The sequence below is a fragment of the Carassius gibelio genome, chromosome A2, assembly GCF_023724105.1.
Source record: "Carassius gibelio isolate Cgi1373 ecotype wild population from Czech Republic chromosome A2, carGib1.2-hapl.c, whole genome shotgun sequence".
In the NCBI taxonomy this organism is placed as follows: Eukaryota; Metazoa; Chordata; class Actinopteri; order Cypriniformes; family Cyprinidae; genus Carassius; species Carassius gibelio.
Genome location: NC_068372.1, coordinates 21,141,194 through 21,156,625, shown reverse-complemented (window position 1 = coordinate 21,156,625; position 15,432 = coordinate 21,141,194). Strand labels below are relative to the sequence as shown.

The 15,432-nt window shown below is 35.2% G+C and overlaps 1 protein-coding gene across 2 annotated transcripts in view; it reads right to left on the bottom strand.

Annotated features, from left to right (window-relative positions):
- astn1 (astrotactin 1) overlaps window positions 1–15,432 on the bottom strand; it is a 205,213-nt gene that overhangs the window by 126,504 nt on the left and 63,277 nt on the right. The window contains exons 4-7 of one of the 2 annotated variants that reach the window (XM_052618992.1): window positions 13,818–13,967; window positions 8,110–8,259; window positions 5,764–5,910; window positions 508–675 (exon numbers count right to left, since the gene is read on the bottom strand). In XM_052618992.1, the coding sequence (XP_052474952.1) occupies window positions 508–675; window positions 5,764–5,910; window positions 8,110–8,259; window positions 13,818–13,967 (615 nt within the window). The remainder of the gene's footprint in view (window positions 1–507; window positions 676–5,763; window positions 5,911–8,109; window positions 8,260–13,817; window positions 13,968–15,432) is intronic. The other variant, XM_052618999.1, reaches the window with a different exon arrangement.

The window sequence follows — 15,432 nt, the reverse complement described above, 5'->3', positions numbered from 1 at the left end:
AAGGGGATGGGCATTCATTCACTAGGGCGAAAGGGTGGGGAAAAAATATTTTACGATTAATAGGCAAAGACACAGACTAACGAATTCAAGGCAAAAATAAATAAATAAATAAATAAATCTCCAATGTGCAGATTGACAGTTCACTCAAAAATGAAACTCTCATGTCAAGTTAAACCAGTATGACTTACTTTCTTAAATGGATCATAAAATAAGAATGTGAAGAATGTTCAGTGGGGTCCAAAACAACATTATTGGACTGATTTTCATTATATGGACAACATTTTTTTCCAACACTAAGACATTTTACAAAATATCTTCTCTTGAATTTCACAAAAAGGGGAAAGTTTAGAAGACATGAAGGTGACTTTAGTGATGATTTTGAAATGACTTTTCAGATTCTCAGATGAACTATCCTAAGTATGTCCCTCAGAGTGTGTGTTGCTCCTGGTGTCAGACTTTCTACATGAGCTGTGTGAAGTACATAATCATGTCAGGGTGGTGTTGTACCTGTATCTGGGTCACATTGGTGCTCACAGGGGTCCAAGAGACGGCGACCACATAGATCATTGACCCAGGGGCCACTGGCATTCTGCTGGTAGTACAGCAGCACTTGGGCTGGGTTCAGCCAATCAGATGCGTCCAACTGGCTGCCCTGAAGCAGAACGAATCTAGAGCCTAAAAAGAGAAGAATCAGAGACGACATCTGTTAAAAGTTCAATTAAATAAATTTGTGGACTCTATTAATGAACTCTGAAATGACCACAGTAACATAAACAGCCATTTTTTTGTTGGAACCATAAACTGGAAGCTACAAATAGACTCCTTATGTAACTGTGGTACAAAAATGTTGAGATTCATTCACTGATTGGCTAAAGTGACTGTTTCAACAAGTTTTTATCTTTTTGTGTGTTATATGTGAGTCACTGATTCATTTATTCAACAGATTCTTAAATGGAAACCTCTCTAATTGTTTGTTATATGATTTGTGTGTCAAATCAACAGTACCACCACTCCCTATACACAGAGTACACAGTCTGCGTAGGGCACCAACTTCCAGAGGGATGTGTGCTGATGCGTCCCATCCACGCTTGTGACCGCTCACACCTCATGCTTGCGGCTGAATGTTCATAATTAAAGGATGGAAATCTATGCCGGGTACAGGACATAAGCAATCCGGCACATAGAAAAGAAAACTAAAGAAAGCAAAAAAAAAAAAAAAAAAAAAAAAAAAAAAAAACTGGCATAAAAGTTGGGTTGACATTGGACGTTCGAGAGTCTCACATTTAGGGACCGTCTCTAAAGTTACATGCGATATTGGCATACACTTGTCTAATGTCAGTAGCATTTGAGGAGAATGACTTACAGTCATAAAAACAGCTGTAATTGTTCATCTAGTTGTCGGCTATAATGCACAATTGAATTGAATGTTTGATATTTATTACAATAAACTGTAAATCATATGTTATTATGCTACTTTTTCACATGGGCTCAAATTTGAAGCTCAATAGTATTTGAGGAGAAAGACTTGCAGTCATAAAACAATTGTAATGTGTTAATTTAGGTGTCAGCTACAATGCACACCTTACACTGTACATATAAGGTGAATACTTTATATACAATACTGTATATTTTTGATATATATATTAAAATAAATTATAAATCATTTAGGTAAAAACAAGGCCCGTTTATCACTTTCAGTCACATTCCTGTGAAAGTTGCTGGTGATACACTTACAGGACAATCAAATCCTTGTTTAGGATACTGACCAAACATTTAATTCAAATATTCACTTTATCTTTCATTTTTGGCCACCTTTTTGCTATAGATGACACAGCCTTTATAAATTCTTCAACAAAAAAACATGCATATCACAACCCTTACAAAAATAAACCATGGTTTTATCATAGTAAAACTGCTTAATTTCCTTTTGCGTGATTTCTGAATGCTTGAGACTATAAAATAAAAATGTCAAGAGCTACAATTGTAATTTGTAAATAATACCATTTATTCATGTACTTATTTATTTGATTAAAGTTCTATTTTCACCCCTATAGTAGGTGTTTTTTTTTTATCATCATATTTGAGGAAGGGGGGCACAGCCATACAATCCTGCTTAGGGCACCACTTTGGCCAGCAGCGGCCCTGTACCTAAGAGACTCAAGAAAGTTGTGTTTAAGCAACATGATTGTTTTTCCCTCATAACTGTTATGAATAAAACTGTTTTAGACTTTTTAAAGAAAAGCAAAATCCTTATAGCTGAAATTCCATGCATTATATACATTGTTCTATGTTTATTATTTCATGCACAGCTGTGAGTAAGATAGAACAGTACAGATAAAACATCTGAACTGAAAGTGTGATGTTTTCTGAATTATCCCTCTAAATATTTCCAAACCATGAAAGCCATATAGAACGGAATTTATTCTGCAAAGATCAAGTTTTATCAGATCTGCGTTGACATCAAGTTTTACCCTGTAATACTGTTAGACAGTTATAGACACATCTTAAATCTGATTTGTCCAATTCAAAGGCGAACTGTGAATCATTCAAGTCTTCTCTTTTCAGATTTCTTCCACTTAGACATCTATGGGAATGTTAATCTACCCTAAAGCACCAGACCCCATAGAAAAGTGTGCTGCATGAAAGACAAAATGACAGATGAGCAAAGCCAGTCACAATCCATCATATCGTCTAAACTATAGAACTGACAGCTAAAATGCCAAAGAGCTGAAAGAGAGAGAGTGGAAGAGCAAGAGAAAATAGAGAGGGTAAGAGAGAGAGAGGCCTGCAGTCTTGGACTACAGGTGCAACATTGAAATTCAATAACAAGCTCTTCCAACACAAACACAACTTAGGTCCAACGCACAAACAGAGGACCCTTGCGGAAAGCAGGAGTGCATTTTTAGGGATTAACTAACAAAAAATAAAGTTTTTATAGCGTGACAACAGCTCTGTTGTTTTCAAAATAAAGTTGCTTTTTCCAGTCACTAACTACTTTTTTTTTCCAACAAATAGCAGCTTGACAAAATGCTGCTGTACATCACAGTTCCCTTTCAAGGGAACTTCGAACTGCGTCCTCTAGGGGTCACTACAGGAAAATGCCTCGTTGTGACCCGTGTCTGAAGCATACATTGAAAAACACCAACAACACGTTGGCTGGCGACAGCCCATGACGTCACTACTGGTGCGACTACAGTATAAAAGGTGCCAGGAGAACATGTCATCCACTTCTTTGTCTTCACTGACTGTTCAATCAGGTCCACTTCCGTCAAGTATATTTATGACAATTATAATTGCATACAGTTAGTGTTGGCGGTATGGTTATGTTCTGGGTTCTATGGTTACGCCTGTCCATGCAGCCATGCTTGGACAGAGCGGGGAGAGCAGCAAGACAAACCCCCCTTGGGTACAGAACAGAACCATTATAAGCATATATAATTACAATTCACAATTACATGAGTTGTAAACAAAATGTGATAGAGAATGCTTCCAATGAACACACTGTAAAGAAAGAACAAGTTAGATTGGATTACAGGTTCAGTTGGTGGAGTTGGGGTTGGAGGAGGGAGTTAATTGCACGCAGCAATGCGATGGAAGAGACACTGAATAATGGGAATTTAAATAGACCGCAGGTGATAGGTGTCAAGACTGGATTGGTACATGTCAGGAACAGCTGACTGTCAGCTGATGCAAGCGTGACTAACATGGCCTGACTGAACAAACGCGATGCTCAATTTTTGTCTGAAGCATACATTTTGAACGTGGTAAGAGTGATCTTTATTACAACATCATGGTGAGCACTAGTAAAACGTTTAGAAGATGTGTGCATCTGTGTCGTTGTTATTTGACACCTGATGACACACGCAATCTCTGCATTTTTTGTTTCGGCGAAGAGCACGCAACGTCCTTTAGGGGGCAATTTGCATGCATTGTGACCGTTTTCCAATGAAAAAGCTCAGTTTTCATTTGTCTCTCTTTTCAATGAAAGAGGGGCAGCCATCTGCTTCCATCATTTCAGGACCCACCGCTGCTGAGCTATGTAAGACTAGTCCTTTGTCCGTAAGGGGTAATGTCATGGACAGCTGTCAAACTCGCAGGGGAACTCCTAGGGGAACTCCTATAGAAATGGTAGGGTTGGTACTTAGTGCTCATTATGGTTCTGGCCTGCACTCCCCTCAGCATGATGTATACTATTCCCTATAGTGAGCCCTAGAGGATGCAGTTCGAAGTTCCCTTGAAAGGGAATATCTCAGGATATGTAACCATGGTTCCCTGAGTAGGGAACGAGACACCACGTCCTCTAGCTTCTTGCCATGCTTTGGACACAAGCTTCAGACAAAGAAGTGGATGACATGTTCTCCTGGTGCCTATACTATAGTCGCACCTGTAGTGACGTCATGGGCTGTTGCCGGCCAATGAGTTGTTGGTGTCTTTCAATGCATGCTTTAGACATGGATTACGACGAGGCATTTCCCCATAGCAACCCCTACAGGACGCAGTGTCTCGTTCCCTACTCAGGGAACCATGGTTACATACGTAACCTGAGACATTTTCTCATCACACACACACAGCCAAGCAGGCTAAGGGATTTATCAATCAATAGTCTTTTCTCCCATTCAAAATCTTAGTTGAATTAGTCTGTTCGGATTCAGTGATTCACATACTGATTTTCAAAGATTCATTTTGATTCGAGTCTCTGTGCATTTACTTTTGAAGCAACATTTTTATTTAAACTCTAGTTTTAGTGAACATGTTTTATGTATTTTGTTAGATTGTTTATAGTTGTATTTTACCTAAAAAATATATTAATTGTAGGGTTAAAGGTTGTTTGAATAAGTAAAATTATTTTGTTTTATTCAAAAGATAGATACACTATCATTAAAATACATTCATTTTAAAAAGAGAGAACATTTTCATATAAAAAAAAAAAAAAAACACTGCTTACACTGCTTAAAGGAGTTCCCATATTATTTAACATAAACTAACTTGACTTATAGCCCCATTAATAGAGGAAATGTTTATCATCAGTAACAATGTCTCCACAATGGTTTAAAATATATTTGATTATTTTAACAATTCTTATTTAATACATTAACTTATAACATAAAAAAAAAAACATTAAATATCAGATCAAATTAGTGCAGAATCGAATTTGTGTTGCTGATCGCAATCACTTCAAGGATCAGACAAATTTCCAAGTGCATAATGAAAAGATGAGTTTTTGTGTCATTCTAATGGTTTAGAGAGAAATAAAATCAAATGTGCCTTTTGCTCCAGTGCCTTGTTGCACCCTATAATCTAATATTTTTATATCTACAAATATATTGCATCCTTTAATGTATTTTTATAGTATCTTTCATAATAAAATCATCTCACATTAGCTAATATGCTAAAGCTAGCAGCAACACCAAATGAGGTCAAATTGTCTGAAAATCTTCTGTGTCAAAATTAAAAAAATTAAACGTTAGTTTTTCATTTGAGACTCTTTAAAAATTAATTCTCTAGATGGTACATAGTGTACAGTGCAAGAACATGGTGTATAGCCCAGTACATGATTTGAAATTCAACTAGAGGCTATGCATTCGCTTCCGATTGTTCTTTGATGCTTTCAGCACACATCTGTTTGGCTTTTCACTAGAGACACAGCGAAAGTCGGCATGGCATTTGCTTTAATACAGTAGAAATTGTGAGGGATAGACGGGGGGGCCGAGGAATCCTGCTGCTCAGGGGCCAGACGGGAAGCAGAGCAGGTGGTGAGATTACCGTCTGCAATGAGGTGCTCTGGAACGTGGAGTATGACTCTGACGTTGATGCTACAGGAAAGGTGAGACGCGCAGACCAGGCCGATCAGACAACTCACCACGCTGATCAAAGTCAGGGTGGTCTTGTTGATAGGGCTCCGTGGGGAACCTAGGGAAAAAAGAAAGAGAAAGCAATAAAAGAGAGATGCTATAAGACTGGAAAGTTCACATTTTTTATGTGTACCTTGGAAAGGCACAAGGGAAGCAGTTAAAAAACAGCCCACATCAGGGTTGGTGGTCCATGAAAGGAGCACTGGATCAAACCAGCCAGCCAAACTCTGGGAGCAGCGGCAGCTTTGGCACAAATAGAGCAGCAGAGAGATAATGCTTTACCTTTTGAAGCCTGTTGCTTTTATTCTAAATACTGCAAATGGCAAATCTGAAAAAGAGTTGTTTTTGACCACGTCTTTTGTAATACAGCCATACTGGTTTGGTGTAGTGCTGCCCTGTACATCTGTTACATGTAAAATAAAGGCACAAGACACTGTACTATATCAACATACAAGATGACATAAACACATCCATTCACAATGTATGAGGACACAACATTATGATCAGTCTGGTTATCTACAGTAGCTCATTAACACAAGTGACGTTTAAAACTCTGTTAATAGCATCTCAGGATAAACATGGACAATAGCATGCAGCAACAGGAAACAGAAACAAAATACATATGAGAGGAAATTAGATGATACATACAGTATATGATGACAAAAGTCCAAATACAACGACAACAACATATTTGACTGATTATATACAGCATATGAAAAATGAGTTACAAATGACATCCGTGTGATTGCTTAGCATTGCAGCACGTCAACTACAAAAGAACAATATTAAAGCTTAGATACTTAAAATATCATCTTCTTAGATAAGGATGTTATCTGAAACCATAAGGCTGACTTTTGAAGAAATGAAAGACACATAATCAAAAGAAAATGGAAAGCATTGATTCAAACATTTGCATGCATCTGCCAGAAATACATATACAAATGCCTACGAAAGACTGTGGGCAGATCTTGAAATCTAAAAACTGCTTTATGTTTTTTATGTTATTGAGTATTCATCAGTCATGCACTGACTTATACTGTAGGTGAAACATACTGGACTTGGTCCTCTACTGAGGACCACATTTTCAAAGACTGATTAAAGCAAAACGATTTTAAAATTATTCATTTTAGATAACAATATAATCAGGCTTTTTGTACCCTGGCCTGCATCCTTTCTGTAAGTATTACGAAAGCTCAAATTTTCCAATTATAAAGAGATAAATGACAGCATTTAGTATTTAGGTAGGGGTTAGAAGCGTAAGTATGTATATGTTTATATCAATGTAGCACTTAAAATAAAAGTAATATTCTACTTTTATTTTGAATCATTACTACTTATAATATATTATTATAATATAGAGATCTATAAATTATAAAAATATTTTTATAATAAGTGCAAACATGTCTATCAAAATCATCAAACTGTTCTCACCCAATCATAAGTTTCCTGCAGCGATCTAGGGAAAAAATGTGACAAGCCATGTCTATTATTAACTTAAGTCCAATTAAAGGTGTTGTTGCTACAGCTGACTAGTAGTGTTTTTGACAAGTACAGGGTTTAAGCGTTTGTTAATTAGAGGGAGAAAGTATTAAAGCAAAGTGATTGTCTGTTAGTTGCCTTTCAAGTGGCAGCTCCTCAAGAGTTTAGGGAGCTTTGCATTCAGTCTGGACTCTTCAGAACACAATGCAGCGCTCCTCAGGGGACAATATAAGAGTTTTAGGCAGACTCTAGCCATTAGTGTCTGACAGTACTGTCCAACCGGTTTGTCACTCGCTCTCTTAGGGCTTAACATACACACATTTACCGTGCTTAATGTTGAATAGTGGTCTACAGATGAAGCTGCTAAGCTTAAAGTGCTTAAATACTTGTAAGCGTGCATTTAGTCATCATTTGTTTCAGAGAAGGTCCATGTAGTCTTCAAAGAGGCTCTGAAGAATTCACTTAACAAAATCAAAAATTGCTCAGGGACCCTCAGTCCAATTTGGAGGACAGTGAAAATAAATAAATAAATAAATAAATAAGTTAAGCATTTATGCTTTCCGGCAAGTTGTTTTAACACCGTGTTCAACTGCAATGGCAAACCAATGGCAAATCTCACTCGTAACGACATGCCTCAATCGGTGAGATAGTTGAAAGGCAAGCCATTTCACAACTAACACTTTGCTTGGTTTCTGAACAAAGTGTGACACGAACACCAAATGGCCACAATCAGGCGGTGCAGGTTGAAACCATGCGTTGGTGTGGAAGTCCTCCTTACCCCCAGAGCCCCACGCGGTGTTGACGTTACCGTTTCTCATACCTCGACTGCGACGGCGGCTGCGGTTTGGGTCAGTGTAGAAGGTCAGCTGCGGCTCACTGTCCGCCTCCGTCCCAGAGTCCCCATCCGGGTTCAGGAAAGTTGAACCCGCTGTAGAATTCACATAAAAATCATCCATCAACCAATTCATCAAACCAAACTGAAAATGTGTAGGCCCACTATAAAGGTTTTAGACAAACCTACAAGTCAATCTGCATGAAAAATAATAACCTTAAACAGTGTAGACAGAAATTAAGCTAATCCCCAAAATGAAAACCATCAACATTAATTACTGATTATCCAATAAAATATTAGATTATTTAAAAGTCTCTTAAAAATAAATAAATAATGATTTTACCTAAGACATACAAGAACATTTCCAAACACAATGTCATTTCGAGGTTTTGAAATTAAACAAATGTGACAGCAGATTTTTTTTTTTTGTGTTTGTTTGTGTGAGTATGTAATTACCAATCCATTTGTTTACTTAAATAGCATTATTGATTAATACAGAAAGTAATTATAAAGAGCTACAAACAACATATTCATTAGAAATATCAAATTGGAAAGCAATTTGAGTCTTGTAATGAGGGGAAATGTTACAGATAATGCAGCAAAACCACAGCAAAAAAGGTGTGCTATTTAAGTTTGAATTGCTAAGGCATTATACATTATAGTTCAAAATCAAAAATTTGGGGACAGTAAGAAATTTTACTGAAAAAAAGTAACTTATGCTCACCAATAATTTTTTATGTACTATTTATTAATTGTATTGTTATTATTATGGATAAAAAAAAAAATGCTAAATAAAAGTAGCACTTTCTTGAAAGAAAAAAAAAAAAAAAATATATATATATATATATATATATATATATATATATATATATATATATATATATATATATATATATATATATATATATATATATATATATTTATATATATATATACTGTATATATAAAAATTCTGACCCCAAACTTTTGAACAATAGTCCATGTAAAGAAATGTTAGATATGAATCAAAATTTGTTTATATACAAAAATGGGAATTAAATGATGCAATGAATGACAGACAATCATAATTCAAAATACAACAGGGGGAAATATTTACATAATATTATAAATATAATACTGTTTTGACACAAAAAATCTTATACTGTAAAAAGGTTTACAATGCACTTAAATAAATTATATATAAAACACATTAGAAACCGTATAATAACAATGTGACATACAGAGAATAAGCCAGTACCCATACAGTAACTGTCGTTCTGTGAGATGTGATTCTCCTCTCAGAAGAGTATTGGGTAAATATAAGTAAAGAACAGGAGGTAAGGAGTGTGACAGAGATAACAAATGCACACTTCCTTGGGCTCTTTTTTCGCTGTGCACAAAAGACACAATTTACGCATCAGAGCTAGACAAATGCTTTCATTATGCAGCGCGTGAAGAAGAGATGCATGAGCGCACTGACCCGTAGATTAGACCGACTCGTGATGATGAGAAATAATGTTTGAGTTACTCCATATTCACACAACAGTGTGGCTATCCATTAGAAACATCTTCTCTGGTACAGAAGTGAATCAAACAATTATAATTTATACATGAGCCATCTGTATGGAATGAACCAAACAATGCTTATTTTTACAATATCATTTCATGCCGCCACAAACAACACATGAAATATTCAAAGCTGTGATGCAAACAAGACACAGGCGGGTCATGAGAACAGCAGGAGTTGTTTGGCCCTGCAGTGAAATCAAAAGTCTTAAAAGAGCACAGCTCTGAAAGTAATTATTATTATTTTAGCACATCACCGCATTACAGTGATATTGAATAACAAATCAAATGTTTCATAAATGAAAGTGTAACGATGGATGAAAAAATAACAAAAACTATTTGAAAAGCCACTTGTCCTCAAAATGTCTTCTTAAAACATCTACGCTGTCAAAATTATTTTACAGTAAACATTTTTGGAATTACGGAGTTTATTTTTATGCGCTGTGCTTTTGCAACCCTATTTAGAAAAAATTATTATGAAAATAAGGTAACATTATGCTTATATAATTATAAATATTCTTATTTTTTACGGACAACTGTTACCACGATCAAAATAAAAAATGTGTTTACACTAAAGAAACACTAGTGGTCACCAAGTGATAAAACATTGTTAAATAGTATTACAGTCTAAAATAACTGTTTTCTATTTAAATATATTTTAAAATGTTATTTATTCCAATGAATAAAAATAATAATTTCTTTCTTTATTGTGAAATCTATTTTTTATTTTATTTATTTATTTATTTATTCATTCAACTCTTTTTTTTTTTTTTTTTTACACTAAAACTTTTAAATACTAGACAACTGTTTTCAAGCTTCGTTGTTCCAAAATTTGACTGCCAATATAGATATTTTTATATTTAAATGCATTTAGTGCCTGGTTAAACTGAAAGCTGGATTAATAGACTGGATTAATAGGCTTTTGTGCTTAAATACCATGCAACAGTTTATTGAATTCGACCCTTTTGTTTTGAAATGCCTTAAGAGCACAACAGTAAAAATGGCTTGATTATAAAATAAAAAAATCTAACAAAAAGCTGATGAAACACCTGGCATTTAAGACTTCAAACGCTAACAACCATTTTGAAATGACACACGCCAGCATACCAATGCGTCTTCGTAACAAATGAGAACAAAAGAAGCACCTTCAAAGGAATTAGCCGTAAACCTCGCAGAGCAGGTGAGGATTGTGCGCTAGCCTCCACAATTAGGCAGGGGCCAAAGGTGCAAAGACCCATGGAGGGGAATAAAAGATGAGCTTGTTTAAATATTCAACACAGAGCACCAACAGCTTCTCGGCATGCAGTGCAGGTGCACATGTCTCCTACAACAAAAAAGTTATTTTGTACAGACAATCAGGGTGGTAGAACTCAATCATTTGCAAGGTCTTGGAATCAGTTACAACAGAATGATGAGTAAAGGTGAAGTACGAACACCTATGCTTATACCGTTGACCTAGAGATAGCAGAAAAACGTCAAATGCAGAGAGCAACAGTTTTAATTTGTCTAATGAGAAATGAGGATTATAAATAGATGAGGTGACAGAGGTAGGTGTGACTGAGAAAAAAAGGAAAAAAGAAGAAGAACTTGAGAGAATCTGTGCACTCACACACGTTGTCCTCCAGGGATGTGAACGGGTGTCTAAATATTGCTTTCATGTTCATGGATTGCTCTGAGAGCTCGCTCATGAACAGTGATACAAGGTTCATTAGAGAAAAGACAGACAAGAGGAACCTTCTCTAAGGGAACAGACATTTTGTCTGCATCACAAAATGAATAATCAAAATAATAATTTAAACATGGCAATATCAGTATGAATATGAAAAGCTATGGAAATCTGGAGTTGCTATTTTGGAGTTGTCAGAGAGAACTTCAAGAGGCCAGTAACCCAAAGTCAGATTCAAACCCTTAGAGACAAAATCATGCATGGTGGAATTAGTGGATTGGCAATATACAATCCGCCTACATATATAACGATTAAAAAAGTTGAGATATTTAGAAGATTATTTTTTCATAATAGTCTGTACACCCACAAATCTATGGCAGTGTTAAAAGAAAAAGAAAAAAGAAGTCTCAGTTAACAATACTGCTATTACTTAAAGAGCAACTATACACAGAAGCAGACAGTATGTTTTGTGTTGTGTTGACAGATATGCCATTCTTGATTTTTGAAGGAAATTAATAATTTTAATCAGCAAAGATGCATTAAATTGATAAACAGTGAGATAGGGACATTGATAATGTTACAAAAACTCTCTCTCTATCTCTTTTTTTTTTTTTTTTTTTTTTTTTTTTACATTGAAGAATCTTAAATAAAAAATGCAACACAGTTTCTACAAAAATATTGGTAAAACTTTATTTTAAAGGACCCAATTTGAACTATTAATGATTTGCTTATTAGCATGCATACAGTATTACTAGTATATTGGCTGTTTAATAGTACTTATAAAGCACATATTAATCCCTTATTCTGCATGACCATATTTTAGAACCCCTTAATCCACCCTATACCTAAATTTAACAACTACCTTATTAAATATTATTAATATTTATTATTTTATATAATTATTATTATACTATTATTATTGTGTTCCTGTAGCTCAACTGGTAGAGCACTGCGCTAGTAAGCAAGCAAGCGCAAGGTTGGGGGTTTGATTCCCCGGGAACACATGATATGTAAAAATTGATAGCCTGAATGCACTGTAAGTCGCTTTGGATAAAAGTGTCTGCTAAATGCATAAATTTAATTTAATTTAAATATTAATAAGCAGCAAATTGGGAGTTTGTTAAGGAAAAAATCTTAGTGATATACGTGTTCCCTATTCCAAAATACACACACACACACACGCACACACACCCACACACACACACACATACATATATATATATATATATATATATATATATATATATGTGTGTATATATATATATATATATATATATATATATATATATATATATATATATATATATATATATATATATATATATATATATATATATATATATATATATATATATATGCACACACATTTCTGTAAAGCTTTTTAATGAGACAAAAATTCCTGACTGCACCTTTACATTTTTATATTCATATGCAGTAAATGCACAATCCAAGTGCATTGGGTATTAAAAAATGCTGGTCTGAAGGTCAGAGAGAGACCGTACGTCTGCTGGACTGAGGTAATGAAGCATTAAAGCATGAGCAGAGAGTCAAGGAAAACACTGGACATCTGCTATTAGTGGTCAAAATAAATCTAAGAGAAAGGAATTTGTCTTTTATAGAAGATATCTATAGGCATGTTTCCCTAAAAACCACCACCAACAACCAATATCAAAAGCACATCATGAAAGCATATGAACACCTCATCAAATTATAGTTTTTGGTGGACTGATCAAACCAGCAATAAGATAGCAAAGAGAGTGGAAGACAAATATTTGTGTGCTGTTATGATTACAGGGATAGACGTGGTTGGAATGAGATCTGTGTAGATAAAAGGGGATATTCAGCTCGGGTGTAATGGCTCAGATTTCTCACAGTTCGGTCTTTATTATGGTTCTGTGGTCACGGTTTATGTGCAGTTGGATTAATGCCAATAACCACAAAAATTTAAATGTGTGTGTCTGTGTATGATGTCTAAACATATAATACAATTCCAAGGTTTGGGTGCAATGCAATATTTATTTATTTTATTATTTTTTTTTTTTTAAGAAATTAATAATTTTGTTCTTCAAGAATGTCTGAAAATGCAAAAGTGACAGTACAGATATTTATATTACAAAACAATCTATTTCAAATAAATTCTGCGTGCTCTGTAGGTTTTCATCAAAGATATTTCACTATATTACAGAATTTGGTTTACTGGTCCTTTTTGATTGTTTTACTGTATTTTTACAAAAATGGTAGTGTAATTGCAATAAAGATTGCTGCAATTATGTGTAATATAAGTGACTTGAATTATATAAAGGCTAAGCTAGCAGGCTAATCAGCTAGTTTAGTACACTGAAATTAATGACATGACATAAAAGAACAGAACAACAACAACATTCCGAACCGTGGATGGCAATCCGGTTACAGGAATAGTTTCACCCCTGATACCCAGACTCACCGTGCATTTTGCTGGACAGACGCTTGCGCTGGTTGGTGGAGGTGTTGTGTGGGAGGAGCGTGTTTTGCTGGTGGTTGCTGTTGACAGGACTGGTAGCTATGATGTTATCCTTGTACTTGCTCATTAGGGACAGTTTCGTACTATCGTTTCCTGATGGAAAAAGGTTACAATTAGGAATAAAGAGAGGCAGACAGATGATTGGCAAATAACAGTCCACCAAGGACATGTGGAGACAATTTTATGTAAACGCATTTCATTCAGAGGGGCAACACTAAGTGGTCTATGTGAAGTATTTTCAGGGTTATGTTAACTAAGAGCCTTCACAGCCCAGTGATTCAGGATATGACATTCCGTCATTCACCATTATGCAATATCGCCATCCCCTGTAGTTAGTATGCCCCTTCATAATGAGTAAATTGCACAACAAAGACAACTGGCACTGCAGGGTTTTTATTGTATTAGGCAAATTACTGTGACAGCATTGCATCGCTCCTTTCCTGAAAAGCTTTTTAGGGGTCTTTATAATGGGCTACTCTTCAAGGCAAACATCAACATCATTTCACATTTGATAAGGGCCGGCCATTCCAAATTCTGTGTGTCCAATATACAAGGCCAATCTGGCACAGACTCAGGTCTGGTTATGTGACTTGCCTCTATTCTTGACTATAGCAGAGCCTAAATGGGTGCCATGGGTGCTGTTAGCCCACGGCCAAATAAGCAGTTTTGCTTAGCAGGAATATATAGCGTTATTACTTTGATATTATTCTGGGAAAAATGGCTTTAGCTAGCTAAATAAATGAATATGTCATGTTGCTTTCCTCTCTGCAGCTGTTTTGATATAGGCTTTATCCAATTTTTAGAGCTCGCATTTAACCCAGGCTTTTTCACTCGCAGCCACATATCGAAAAGGCGAGCTCTGCTGCTGACTCCTGAGCTCTCGAGGTGAAATAAATATTTTCAGGGCCGGCAATGTGCAAATGATGAGCTTAGCACATGCAATTTAAATCTCACAGGTTTGTGGAAATAAAAACAGATTTGGTGTCACGTTGTGCATAAATCAACGCACATGACACATTGGAAAAAAATAATATATATATATATATATATATATATATATATATATATATATATATATATATATATATTATAGCTATTATTTCATTATATTAATATTTAAATGAAATGTAGAAAGTACTTCAACATGCTTTGATCATATTCATTCGCTTTTTCATTCAGGGCCTGGTTACCAAGTACCAAGAAATTAGGCACTAAATCAAAACACTGAATTAGGAGTCTGAATTAATTAAGTGAATGATTAAAGAATGCTATTAAAATGATTAAGGTTACTGTCTGAGGTTTTATTGACAATTTCAAAGTCCAAATAAGTTGGGCATGTTTAAAAGGGTATGTCGCTCAAAAACTTTTCTTCATCTCATGTCATTCCAAAGTTGTATGGCTTTCTTACATCCATATAACACAGCAAAAGGATGATCTTTGCTGGTTGTTCTTTTACATGCAATTACAACAATCGGACACTGAAGTATTCAAGAGGATATAAAAGCACCATAAGAGTTATTATGAAAGTGGTTTATATACTTGTGTGATATATTCCAAG